The sequence below is a fragment of the Typopeltis vanoorti genome, chromosome 11 (assembly GCF_054136105.1).
Source record: "Typopeltis vanoorti isolate ZY-2024b chromosome 11, IOZ_Tvanoo_1.0, whole genome shotgun sequence".
Taxonomy (NCBI): Eukaryota; Metazoa; Arthropoda; class Arachnida; order Uropygi; family Thelyphonidae; genus Typopeltis; species Typopeltis vanoorti.
In genome coordinates, this window is record NC_143559.1 from 36657145 (window position 1) to 36672073 (window position 14929).

The 14929-nt window shown below is 38.7% G+C and overlaps 1 protein-coding gene across 4 annotated transcripts in view; it reads left to right on the forward strand.

The window, feature by feature from the left end:
* The window catches only part of shtd (anaphase promoting complex subunit 1), an 844012-nt gene that overhangs the window by 346696 nt on the left and 482387 nt on the right, over positions 1 to 14929 (forward strand). For all 4 annotated transcript variants that reach the window (XM_090401046.1, XM_090401047.1, XM_090401049.1 and 1 more), the window contains one exon: positions 545 to 620. In XM_090401046.1, coding sequence (XP_090257172.1) covers positions 545 to 620 — 76 coding nt within the window. The remainder of the gene's footprint in view (positions 1 to 544; positions 621 to 14929) is intronic.

Here is a 14929-nt window from a genome sequence, read left to right on the forward strand (position 1 = left end):
AAAAAAAAGGAAAAAGGAGGAGGAAAGCTGCATCCAATAATTGCATGGTGCTCATTGCAGTAAGTTAATGAGGCTGTTTTAGCCCTATCTAACTTTTTGAGACCGAGTGGGCAATTCAGTCTCCACTGGTAGCCAGTCAGAGATAGCTGGCCCAAGACTATCACTTATTTAAGCAGCCAGCAGTGGAGAGACAACTGTCTCTCTACTGCTGGCTGCCATCTCATGGTCCCTAACCCTAACACAATATTTTTGATGTCTGAAATAGTGTGGGTTCTATGATTGATTTTCTTGAGTTTCTGGGAGAAAAGCCAGAGATCACCTAAGTGTCGGGAACCATTTGAAAAAAAAGGCTTAGAAAAAAATTTCTCTAGTCAGTGACTAGACTTGAACTTAAGTTTATATTTGGGCAGTTTACCACAGAGGAGTGTAAACACCACTTCCACTGAGCTACACAGGCTCCTCTCACCTTCATACAATAATGAAAATTGTTATACAAAAAAATTACTATTATTTTTGTCTTATTATTTATTTATTTATTTTTTAGTGCTATGCTCATCTTACTCATAAAGAGAATGGTGTGCTTCACATGGAAAAATATTTGAGACGTGTTACAGCTCCAGGTATAACTGTTTCTTTTTTATTTGAAATAAAAGTTTAAAAATATTCAAATACACTTTATATCTTTTATATTGAAGTTCATTCTATCATTTTTTTCTGTTCTCTTACATTTTACATTATTGACAGTGTTGCTCTTCCAAAGATAAATATCATTCAGTTTTAAAAATTAAATTTATGAAATTCCTAATAGAACAAATCTCTGTAGTCTACTTGGAAAAATGGCTCTTCCCTGCCCAAGGCTAGACGATACTCTTTTCTAAGTGCAAGATTGTTACTTTCTGTACTGTTGACTAAAATGCATGAAATATGAAATTTCATTTGTACTCAGCATATATTGTTCCTAGTTCCCCACTGGTGCATTTCATGCAACGTTTGTAGCTCATTCAGAGGATGACAATCATTCCAGCATTTTCCTGGCTTGGCTTTCTGTGGACATCCAAATAGTGGCATATAGGAAGAGGAAGGTGTTTTCCCTGCATTCTAACATACTTAAATTGTCTATCAACCATTCTTGCTATATCACAGTATAATATATTCTGTCTTTTTTAGCCACTGTGACTATGCAAATAGTGTCTCAATGGCAAGGCATCACAAACAACAGAAACGGAGTAGATCAGTAATGGCAAGCAAGGTGCATTTGTGTATGGTATACAGTGTCAATAAAGCAAGCTTCTCTTTTTATTTGGTCCCTCTTTAATTTAATTTGCAGAAAAATTCCTACAAGTCAGTGATATCAATGAGTACATTCTTGTTGTTATATAATGGCTTTGCTAGTTTTTGATAGGGAATTCATATTGAATGCTGTTTCCTTCTCTTGGAATATTCTCTGTTGTATTATATATATATATATATATTATTTGCTTATCCTAATTTAATAATTCCACTAATAATAAAATTTTTACATAGAAAAATGATGAATAAAAAACAATGAATTTAAATGAATTTTGATGTCTTTCCAGCTCTGAGCTTTTTTGATTTGAGCCTTTCCTTCTATACACAAATGACTTGTCACTAATTGGATCATGTGCATGTTTTTTGATGGATGACAGTGCATTTCATTCGTTGTCTATGTTTGATGAGTCTTGAGTACTCACATTCCAACCCTCAAGATCCTCATAGACAGTGCAACTCTGCTTGCCATTTTACATTGGAATTCATAGGGAAGAAAATTTGTGGAGACACAACACATGTGTTAGAATAATTACTTTACTTATCATTAAGAAAGTAATATTTGATGTTTCAATCTCTGTATTGTGGTAGTCATCATCAGGAAAACATACATGTGTACAGGATACAAGATACATGACACTACACTACACTACAAAAGTAAGATGAATCAATGTTGGTTAATCATATACCCTAGCCAGACCTTTGGTGGAGAAAAAAAACTACATTAAACGATTTGTAAAGTCCTCTTGTATTAAGATTTTCTTCTGTTTGGGGTTATTCTGGATGCTATATGGCTTGAAGATGAGACCTCCAAATTCTTGGAATGATTAATCCATCATTGTTCAGATTTGGATGATCTTTCAGCAATTTGTAGACTAATATATTAAATAAAATAAATTTATTTAATACTTCTATTATTTTGCCACAGTCAAATTGCTATTATCAGGGAACAAAATATAATAAGATGTTGAAGCATTTTAGCTTCAACCTCTGGAGTATGGAGGACAAGAGTTTGCCAAGTTGGGGACAATTTTTACAACCAAATTTGTTGAGGTTAGGATAAGGTAGTTTCTTAAGGCAGAAGAGTAGATTCAAGGAAAAGTATTTTCTATTCATATTGGCTGTGATGGAGTGTATCCTATGGCAAGTGTCCAAAGAATGGTCAGCAAGTCCTGAGTGGCTGTGGTGGTGGAAACAGGTATAGTTCTTATCATCAGTTGTGATGTTGGCCATCTTGTCTGTTTGGCCATAGTATAGTTTATGACTGATGGAATTTTTTTCACTTTGCTATGCTACCAATTATATATTTGGTTTAATCCTTTATCCAAGTATTAGCAAACAAAGTTTACACTTGAAGTATTTTTGGGATTGGGGCAACTCGTGGTAAAGGTGGTATAAGTTCTGATCACTTGTCTTAGTATGCCATAATGCAAAGCACATTTCCTTGCAGACATGTATACTGCTATGCATTAAGGGAAGGGTCACTATCCAGACTGGTTTAGACTTTTATTGAAGTCTCATCAGTGGGAGCCAGACCCAGAGGTGGTGATACTAAGGGGGAAGTAATGCAGGTCATATCACCATATACTAGCTGCCCAAAGGTGTCAACACCTTATTACTAAAATTCTCTGGATTAGAGATAGTTGATGGAAGTTTTTTCACATGGCTATGCTACCAATTATACATTTGGTTTAATCCTTTCTCCAAGTGTAAGCAAACAAAGTTTGTGCCTAAAGTATTTTCAGGACTGGGGCAACTCGTGGTAAAGGTGGGATCAGTTTTGATCACTTGTTTTAGTATCCCATACTTCCATCTTAGTATCACCACCTCTGCGTCTGGCCCCCACTGACGAGACCTCAATAAAGGTCGAAACTGGTCTGTTTCGACCTTTATGCATAGCAATATACATGTCTGCAAGGAGATGTGGTTTGCATTATGGAATACTAAGGCAAGTGATCAGAACTTATCCCACCTTTACCATGAGTTGCCCCAGTTCTGAAAATACTTCAGGTGCAGACTTTGTTTGTTTACACTTGGATAAAGGATTAAACCAAATATATAACTGAGAGTTTATGACTACAACACACCTGATAAACATTTGGCAGGTCTAGCAGCTGTTACTGGCATTTGGTGGAGTGGATAAGAGCTGCTTATTTTTATATGGTCTGTAAGTGGTTGGAAGGTTGTATTTTTTAAAGATTTTTGTTAGTTCTTCAGCTGCGCCTTGACAATCTCTCTCTCTGTCTGTCAGCTGCACTATTTACGTTACATCTCTGTAAAGAGACTGCTTTTATACCAAGTGGTAGGTAAATATAAAATAATTCAATCCAATTGGTTCAATAACTTTACTCCCTGTGTTTAGTCTTAAGTGCTGGGAGGACATGGAAGTTTAATGGAATAGATAGCACTAGGAAACTATTGTTATTTTCCTTTTCCATTGTAAACTGGATTCTTGGATGTTGACCATTGAGGTGACTGAGGAAGGCGTGTCTGTGCCATGAGGCCATATAATGAACACATCTACATATCTGAGCCAGATAGAAGGTTTGAGAGGGGCCGAGTCTGTGGCTTGTTTTTCAAAATTTTCCATCTAAAAATTAACAGTAGAGGACTATCATTTTGTAAATTTTGTGTTTTTCCAAGAAAAATAACCAGAACTGATGACAAAAGATAAAGATCTAAGATATCAGAAGGAAAAACGTTTTTTTAAGTGTGTTAAGTTGTCATTTAAGGGAATATTGGTGAACAGTGAGGTGATGTCAAAGCCTACCAATATATCTGTATTATTTAAAGTTAGATTTTAAAATGGGTAGAGTATTTTTATATAAGATGTAAGTCCAGTGAGGAGGATAAGAGAGTTTGCAAGCTGTTTTGACAGTTTTTAGCATGCAACATCAGTGGCTTCTGCTATAGGTTTTGGGGGTGGGGATTATGTTTGTGGATTTTAGGCAAACTGGGGGAATGCTTGATGGGTGTTGCACGTGAATAAGTTTTGTTAAACTTGTGCTCCCAAATTTTATTGTAATTGCAAGTACCTTTTTTGCAAAATAACCAGTAAACGGAATACAGAGGGTACTAAGGAGCCAGTTACTTCTACACAACTCATAAGTGCCCATAGTCCTTCATACAGCCACATGAAAGTGCCCGATATGCCTACCATGTGAAGTAAAGATGGCGGCAACAAAGGCCAACAACGAAAGATTACTTCTAGTCCTGTCAGCGTAGCACAGCCGATAGTCAACAAACAGAAAGACAATACGAAGTGCCGCAGTTGCGAAACTGAAGTTACCGAAAGGAAAAAAGGTATATCGTGCGATTTCTGTTGCAACTGGCTCCATACTTCCTGTGCAAAAATAGATGAATCGGCGCTCAAGCTTTTTATCGAACTGAACCAGCCTTTTTTCTGTTTGATGCCTTCCTTCTTTTAAACACCTGCTGAACCTAGGCAAACGAGATGAAAATCTCGAACAACACCTTAATAACACGATCGATACTTTCTTGTCCAAAATCCAAAAGTTGGAAACAAAGCTCGAGATACTCGACGACCAGTGGCCGATCGCAAGTGCATCTGTACCCATTAACGAACTCCGTGATTTAATTGCATCAACGGTACACGCCTTGCTCGAGGCCAAAAACAGGAGACTGAACGCTACTATTCTAAACTTTCCGGAGGAAAATGGTAAATCTTTAAAAGAAGAAGTTAACAAACTAGCAGGTGTATACAACTTTGATCCCAGGAATATCATCAGTCATCGCTTCGGTCCCATAAACAAAAGAAAGGACGGAACGAATTTTCCACGTCTCGTGAAAGTGATCTGTGATACATGATACACCTACAAACACTTCCAAATTAATAACGGCAATAAATAACAAGCTAAAGGACAGTTGCCCCCAATCACGTGTACTTACTCAACCTGACTTAAGGGAACAAAGACGCCAACTCCAAAGACAGCTAGAAGAAAAACACCAAAATGGAGACAACAGCTGTACCATAGACCACAAACAAACCATACTAGTGCAAAAACCAAGTGACGCCACTAGTAGCCACCAAGGAGACCAGTATGCAAATTTGATGTATCATATACATTTAATTTCACCTTTCCCTGGCACCATCCATCTCAACCATCCAGACTATTCACTATTTAACTCTTTTCAACCCAAGGGTGGAGTGTGCACATATATCTGCTCTGACATACCATGCCAGAGAGCACCTAACCTAGAATCGCCCAACTATGACCTTCTTTGGCTAAAAATACCCCCCCCCCCCCCATACACACACTCAGTAAAATTCATCTGCTGTCTCTATCACTCTCCCAATACCACCAATCACTCCAAGCTCTTTAATTCCCTCTCCTCAAAAGTTGATTTCCTCCAGTCCCACTATCCTAATAGTGAAATCATCTTCCTAGGTGATTTTAATGTCCATAACACCAACTGGCTTTCCTCTTCCAGTTGTACAGATCCTGCAGTTAGAGACGCTGAAATATTTGCCATCACCAACGACCTTACACAAATAGTTCACAAGCCGACCAGAATACCAGATAACCCAAATCACTCCACAAATACCCTAGATATCTTCCTTACCAATAACACTTCCAAATATACAGTGAAAGTAGTGAGCCCCCCCTCTGGGTAATTCTGACCACAACCTAATGCTCATCTCCTGCTCCATGCAACAACGCTTACACAGTCACACCTGCACAAGAGTAGTCTGGCATTATAACAGTGCCAAATGGGACAGCCTCCGAGACTGCTATGCTTCATTCCCATGGTTGGACTGTTGTTTGTAGTCTTCCAATCCAAAAAATATGCACCGAACACATCACCAAAGTAATCCACACTGGCATGATAACATACATTCCCCACACCACTCTGAACTGCCGTCCCCCTATCCAAACCCTGGTTCTCCAAAAGATGTGCCAAGACTGTACTAATGAAAAACCAGGCATACCACAACTGGCTCAAATTAAGAACTCCATCCTCCTTCAATGCCTATACTGAAGCCCGAAACCGATGCAAAAAAATTATCAATGATTCCAAAACAGAATTTGAACGGGCAAAAAGCAGGAAACTTGCAGCCTGTCCTAGCGGCAGCCATGCCTTTTGGTCTCTTGCCAAAGCAGTTGGTCACAACTTTTTCCCTACACTACTCACACCCGTATCATACCCAGATGGCTCAATTGCAACATCATCACCCACAAAAAAAACTAATCTCCTGGCTTCACACTTTGCCTGCATTGCATGCATAACTGACAGTGGCAAATGCCCCCCCCCCCATTCATTCCAACTGCCCAACATACAATGCCCCCCGTGTATCCTTTTGCCAGAAAGAGATCATAAACCTGTCGTCAAAATTAGACACAAAAAAAGCCCCTGGCCCTGATGGCATTCCTCCAATTGTCCTGAAGGTCTGTGTAGCAGAACTGACTCTATCCTATGCCATCTGTACACACTATCTTACTCCACTGGTATATATACCAAAGCCTAGAAATTGGCCTATATTCAACCCATTCCCAAAAAGGGAGACAAATCGCTGCCATCTCACTCACCTCAATCCTATCTAAAGTGATGGAGAAAACCATCAATTCTCAACTACTACCCTACCTGGAAGGTACCCAGCTATTAAGCAACCACCAGTACGGATTCCGCCAATGCCGATCAGCAGGGACCTGCTCTCATATATCACCCATCTCTGGACATATACCATGGAAAAATTTCGCAAATCCCAAGTAGTTGCACTCACTATCTCTAAAGCCTTTGACCGAGTCTGGCACAAAAGTTTACTAAGCAAACTTCCATCATTTGGACTGTCTCAGGACTTCTGCAGATGGATTGCTAACTTCCTGTCTGGACGCACACTGTGTGTAATGGTAGATGGCCCCCTATCCTCCCATTATCCAACTAATACTGGGGTCTCACAAGGTTCAGTTCTCTCGCTGACCCTCTTCTATATGTCAATGACCTACTTCAGTTGACCTCCAACCCAATACACAGTTTTGCAGATGACAGCACATTGCACTCCTCCCTTTCATTTGATAAACCCTACACAACTCACGTCAACCCACAGAACATCAACCACAACTTCCCTTAACGCAGACCTCCAAAACATCCTCTGATGGGGGCTCAGATAACCTCGTCAACTTCAATGCTAGTAAAACCCAGTTCTGTCTTATTTCCCACAAAAAAGAACCATTTTCCCCCAGTATTATTTTTGATAACACTCAAATTCCCAGACAAGGTGAAATTTCTCTTCTCGGAATTACCATGAAATCAGGCCTCTCCTGGCATAAACACATCATAACCATTGTATCCTCAGCTTCCAAAAAACTAGGCTTTCTCTTTCGCTCAAGATGTTACTTAACCTCAAAACAGCTGTTAACCTTATACAAATCGCAAATCCTTCCAGCTATCGAATACTGTTCTCACATTTGGAGTGGGGCTCCTAAAATCTCCCTCAAAACTTGACTCAGTACAGAGGAGAGCAATTAGACTGATAAATGATCCATCTCTTACCGACCCCCCCCCCCCACTTTCACATAGACGTTTAGTCTCTGCAATTTGTATATTCTACAAATATTTTCATGGAAAATGCTCATCTGAAACAACATCAATAATTCCCCCACTCTGTACTAAACCCATTGGAACATGTACAGCCACCTCCCAACATCCCTTTACAGTACACCTTGAAACCCACAGAACAAGTTTCTTTTCCTCCTCCTTCATCCATGCTACTGCTGTACTGTGGAACAGTCTTCCCCCTGAGGTATTTCCCAAGGAATACAATATACAGGCTTTCAAATCGAATATTAACAAGTTCCTGCTTTCCCATCCCACTACCCATATACGGTACTAAAGTACTATAGGTTGACCAGCCAACCTTTCGTATATGGGCCCAACATATATATATATATATATATATATATATATATATATGTTGGGTGCTTAAGGGTCAAAGCTGTATAACTGAGAGGAGACCTCCACATAGCCTTTAAAGGAATGCGGAGAACCGACCAGGGCTTCTGACCTAATGTCCAATCCTCACCTTCTCGTGGTGCACCCTGTTGGGTATCTACTTTGATACTGAACGAACGAGGATGGGCTGGCAATTTGGGATTTAGCCGACCAAATTGTATTCTTATTGGTTAAACCAAAATAAAAAATGATGGTACAACATGACAAAATTTCATGCCGGCTGGGGCGTCGCCCGGTTAAACAAGGCCCCCGTTGTTTTCGCCAGGGAACCAGGGCGAACAGCGAAAAGTCAGCCACTGGAACAAATCTGAAAACAAACCCCAACTCAACATCACCAGAGTTAAAGATCGGTACTATCAACGTAAGAAGCCTGAATGGCAAAGAAATGGAGCTAGCTGAGGAATTAGATAAGTACCAGATCGACATAATAGGGGTGACTGAAACAAAAAAGACCAAAACTGGTGAGATCTTTCTGAGCAATAAATACAAAATGTTATATTCAGGCAATGACAATCAAGGAAAAGAAGGAGTAGCCATAGTATTCAACACAAAATACGAGGCTAATCTTCTCGAATGGCAGGCAGTCTCAAGTAGAGTAATGTGGGCAAATATGAGAATGGGGAACTGGACAATGAGACCTATTTGTGCCTATGGTCCCACAGAAGGTTCTACTAAGGTAGAAGTGGAGGAATTTTTTGAGGCTTTAGAAAAAGCAACTGACACAATGAAAAATGAAAAGTTGGTCCTTGTTGGGGATCTAAATAGTAGAGTAGGAAATGATTGTGAGACATACAAAAATATTTTGGGAAAATTTGGAGAAAAGAGCAAAGCTAATAATAATGGCAAATATCTGTTGGATTTCTGCTCAGGACATGGACTGGTTATTACTAACACCATGTTCCAACATAAAAATGTGCACAAATTCACATGGAGAGAAGAGGCTAGGAATAAGAAAAGTCTCATTGACTATGTTATTGTCGATAGTGATGTTTTCTCCCTGGTGCAGGACACCAGAGTGTACAGAGGATTTGAAATTGGAAGTGATCACTATTTAGTCTTGAGCAGGATAAAATTGAATTTCATATTGAAAAGAATAACATGTAAGAAAGTTTTAAAGCGAATAAAAGTTGAGCAGCTCTCAGATGTGAACTGTAGACTAAAATACAGAAATATTATTGAAAAGAAAATGAAAGAGTTTGAGAACAGGAATCAAACCTTGGAGATTCAGTGGCAAACTCTGAAGGAAACATTGATTGATTCTGCCAGAGAGGCATGTGGTGAGGTTGTGTGCAAGGATAAAAAAATCAGAACTCCCTGGTGGACACAGGAAGTTAAAGAGGCAGTGAAGGAAAAGAAGAAAGCATATCAAAAGTTCCTGGCAAATAAGTCAGCTTTTACTCTTACAGAATACAGAGACAAATGTAAGAAAGCTAAACAGTGTGTAAAACTAGCTAAACAAAAGTCATGGGAGGACTTTGGCAAGAATATAGAAAATAAATATCAAGAAGGTGGCAAAATATTCTGGAGGTTGTTGAAGAAGCTTAGGAATGGAGGAAAGAGTGCTGTAAAAGGAATTAGAGATGATAAAGGTGAAATGAAAACAGGAGAAAAAGATATCCTTGAAGTATGGAGTAATTACTTTGAAAAACTGCTAAATGAAACAAGCAGTGATGACAGCACAGTGATAAAAAACACTGACCAGGCATGCAGTCAGGAATACATATCCATACTTGAAGTAGAAAAAGCCATCAAAGGTTTGAAATGTGGAAAGGCAGCAGGAGTAGATGATATTCGACCAGAAATGCTGAAGTATGGTGGTATAAGAGTCTTACAGTGGCTGCACTGCATAGTTCAGAAAGCCTGGACAGAGGGACGAATTCCCGATGATTGGAGTAGAGCTCTCGTAGTACCCATATATAAAAAGGGAAATAAAACTGAATGTGAGAATTACAGAGGTATTTCCCTACTGAGTGTTCCTGGCAAGATCTATGCAAGTATACTTGAGAAACGGTTGAGAGGAATTGTGGAAGAAAAGCTTGGTGAAGAACAAGCTGGATTCAGGCCAAATAGAGGCTGTCAGGATCAGATCTTCACTTTACGACAAATAGTCGAGAAAGCATGGGAATATAACAAAGATCTGTATTTAAGTTTTGTCGATTTGGAAAAGGCATATGACAAGGTGCCAAGAGAGAAGCTATTCAATACACTGCAGTTATATGGTGTCAATGGGGCATTATATCAAGCAATACTTAGTCTTTATTTGAGTTGTGAGTCAGCAGTTAGAATTGAAGGAAGTACAGGAAGATGGTTTAATGTTAAATCTGGTGTGAGACAAGGATGTACGTTATCCCCTCTGTTATTCATTATATATATGGATCACATTATGAAGGAATGTGGCATTAAACCTGATATCAAAATTGGAGATGTTAATGTCAGCTCTTTGCTTTATGCGGATGATGTTATACTTCTAAATAAATCCGCTACAAGTCTGCAAGATTCTCTGACTAAATTGAATAGCTGTTGTAATAGATATGGTATGAAGGTCAGCAATAAAAAGACAAAGACAATGAAAATAGGCAGAATCATTGAAAATGTCAACTGTGTTGTGAATGGAGAACCGGTGGAACAAGTAAAACATTTCAGCTACTTAGGCACAATTTTTACTGAAGATGGTAAACTAAATATAGAAATAGACAACAGAATCAGCAAAGCTGGTATGGTGGGAAGTCAATTGAATAAATTCATATGGAATAAGAAAGAAATTAGTCGGAACATTAAATTAGCTGTATACAAGACTGTGTTCAAACCAATTTTAACTTATGGATCTGAAAGCTGGGTCAGAAGTAAAACACTTGACCAAAGACTAGAGACCGCAGATATGAGAGTCCTGAGAAAGATTAGAGGCGTGAACAGATGGCATCAATGACAATAATATCATATTAAAAATGAGGATATTAGGAAAGAACTTGACATTGTCAGCATCCGGGAATGCGTTAGCAGAGCTAATCTCAGATGGTATGGTCACTTAAATAGAATGGGAGAGGAAAGATTAGCAAAACAAGTGTTCTCTGCCAGGTTGGCAGGAAAACGACCCAGAGGAAGACCAAGATATAGGTGGATTGATATGGTACAAAGTGCCTTAGACGATAGAAATATAAGATCTGATAATGTTGGAGTCTTGACAAGTAACAGACTGATTTGGAGGAAAATTGTGGATAGGAAGTTAGTAATGATGTAATTTTTTCATGTAGTACTGTCATATCCTGTACACCCCTTGAGGGTACATGGCAGGAATTTGATGATGATGATGATGATGATGATATATATATATATCCTGGGAAGGAGACAAGAACTGAAGGGCTTGAGTTTTTTTGTAATGTCTGGCATCCAGGAAGACTTTTTTTTTTTTTAAGTGTTTTACCTTGTGTTTTTGTGGGATCATGATCTAGTGTGATGTAGGTAGTGCATTTCAGAGAATAATATCCATTTTTTGATAATATTCTATGTCATTAAGTACAACCAACTGAGTTTTAACTCTGATTTTTAGAATCCAAGAAATGATTGACTCGAGAAAAAAAAAAAAAAATACATTGTATGTTATATATATAACTATTGGGATCCAAGGCCTTTTTTTTTGGACTGAAACTATACTTCAGAGATCTCCTTTATCTTTATAGGATAAAATCTCTCCCTCTCTCTCTTTTCCCCTCTCTCTGACTCATTCTATTAATGGTTTGCTTCCCATGTAGTTAATCATTCCACCAGACTTGAACGCACAGGACTGTGCAGTGTTTTCTTCTTTAGCATATTTTTCCCTTCATCCTTATGGTTCGCTGGAGTATAAATGTTCCTCAGAAGTTTCTTAAAACAGTTTCTTTTGTTTCTTTTACTACTTTTTGAACAGCACTGTATCAAAGTAGAGCTCTTCATTAAAGCAACTTTACAGTTTCAGATTTCCCTAATTATTATTATTATTATTATTATGCGCCACCTCCAAGTTTTTATGTACTGCTTCACACTACCATCCATTACAAAGGATAGGTATGATTAAAACATTGCAAGATACAGCCTACAACAGTTCCGGTATGTCAAAACAAATGGAGTGAAGAACTGCACTGTCTGAGACATGCTTTCGCCCTCAGTGGGTACAAACTGAAGACAATTAACCGAATTCTAAATACACCTCTGACAGCCACCTTTACATAAGCAAGATTTCAAGAATGCAGTCGCATTACCTTATATCATGAATGTTACAAAGTTACAACTTTACTTTGTGATTACAAAGTTAAAGTTTCTTTCTGGCCAATATATAAGATCTCAAGGTTCTAACATCCTCTGAAATCTTCACATCTTCCCATGAAAAAACCAGGAGTTTATGAAATTCATGGTTCTTTTGGCATTTTGCTATGTAGACCAGACAGGAAGATCTGGGGGGATTCATGTTCTGATCACTTAATAAGACATTGTAAAAAGAAGAATGCACAAAGCAGAATTAGCCTTCCATATGTCTAACACAAGCTACCAAGTAGTTCGGCAGGAAACAGAAATGCCATATATTGTTCATAATTGTTTTACAAGAAAGTTCAAAGAAGCCTCAGACATGCTTCGGATCCCCACACAATAAGTAACAAATAACAAGGTTAATTCCTACTCCAAGTTTGATCTACTGTCATGAAAAGTCTAACCTGGAATATCACACGTCATGTACAGATTGTGACATCAACAACTAGCATTGTTCCTATGCATATTGAACAATTAATACAATGGTTTTCTGGTCGTTTGTCTGTATATACTAATTGTTAAATTCTGATAATATCTGTTAGGAATCATTGTATGTTACGCTGATTCCTGCGTATGCTGACTCCTGTGTAGGCCTGCGCGAAAGTAGCTTTTGCGCAGGCCTACACATTTTACTTCGTAAGCTTTCGTAACCAATTTTCCTGCAGAATAGGTTGATTGCTCCTTATTCCTGGTGGTATCTCATGTTTGTCGAAGCATGTATTCACAGGGCTGCCTGCTTTGCAGGAGGGAAAACCCCAGGATAAACTGGGGGAAAAACCCTGCTGTCCACGCCCAAGACCGGCTAACTTGGTTATGGCTGAGGAAGATCGCTTAAGCTCCTCATGTCTCCACATCTCCAGCGGGAATCGAACCTAGGACACTCCTTCCCCAGGTATATGGTTGCAAAGCACACAGCCACTAGGCTAACCACGTGGACTCTATTAGGAGTAATTAATTTTTATTAGTCTTTTCTATGTATAAGTTTTTGTATCCCTGATGATGCAAATCCAAAAACTTATGAAACTTGTTTGGTTGTATTGTTTATTAAAACTCTTACATGTGAAGCAAATCTCGTGTCAGTACTGAAAATTACCTGAAGAACTACTAAAACACAAAAATTTGCATTCAGAGAGACTGTTATTTCCTTTTTCTAATGTGAACTGCATCCAGGGATGTTGCTTGTTTAGATGTGTTACAAATATGTTGAGAGCATCTGGGCCATGGCACCAAGTGGAGAGCACATCAACAAAATGTAGCCAAACAATGGTTCTGTATGAGGCAGAGTTTAGAGCTTTCTCTTGAGATGTTTTCATGAAGTATTTAGCCGGGTGGTGGTGGTGGTGGTGGGGGGAAGAAAGCAGATATCTCATGGCTATATCCTCTAATTTTCTTTGCCGGACAAAATAGTCGAGGTTCATAGTGTTCGAGTTCATATTTCAGCACAACAGCCAAGGCACTCGAGGACGCTGTTTAGGACTTTAAGCTTACCCTTTAACATGCTTCAGCCTTTTTACTAAGTGCCTTCCGGCACATATCTTATTGTATTTTGTTTCCTTTCTTTCTTAGTCCTCCTCTTCTACCTTTTTACAGTGTCGAGGTTTCTTATTCTTGTAACTGCAACCGTTGCGAATATAAGCTGGTTGGCCCTGTGGTTCCCGGTGTGTCCTGTATCTTTAGATGCGTGTGTTCACAGGGCTGGTTTGCCTGTTGTTGGGGATGAAAAACCTGAGTTTCCGGGTGAAAAAATCCCCTACCTCCATATGAGACCGGCTTACTCGCCTCTTGTCGAAAGTGACCAGATGAAGGTTCCTGGCATCACTGACGGGAATCGAACCCAGGTCGCTTTCTGATCAAAGGGCTTTGTCTATAACAACTGAGCAATGGAGGCTCAGTAGTGTTTGTTTCCTGATGATAGCAATTTGACTTTACCAAAATATTGGAAATATTAATTAAATTTATTACTTAATTTTAGTTAATATATTAGTCTACATTGTGATTTCCTTAAAAAATACAGTTATGGATATCCAACGTACAAGTCTTACTACCAGAATCATGGCCACAAGAAAGTGATCTTTCATTTATGTAACGCTACATAATGCAGTGTGTTTTGACAGACTGACTACTCAGAAACAAGGAACTTTATTGTTAAAATAAAAAACTGTAACAGAGCACTCATGTAATTTTATAGTGTCATCATATCATATGAGTGCATTAAGAAAATGGCAGACTTGCTGTAACTGAGACCACGTATTCTTCTATAATGGGCATTTCTTGTTTTCAGCATAAGATATCGTTTTCTTTGTATGAAGGGCGTCAATCACATGGTCTACTAGTTCTCTTTTTCTGCACTTAATTCGTTGCATTTTTATTCATTATGATTTCTGCTTGT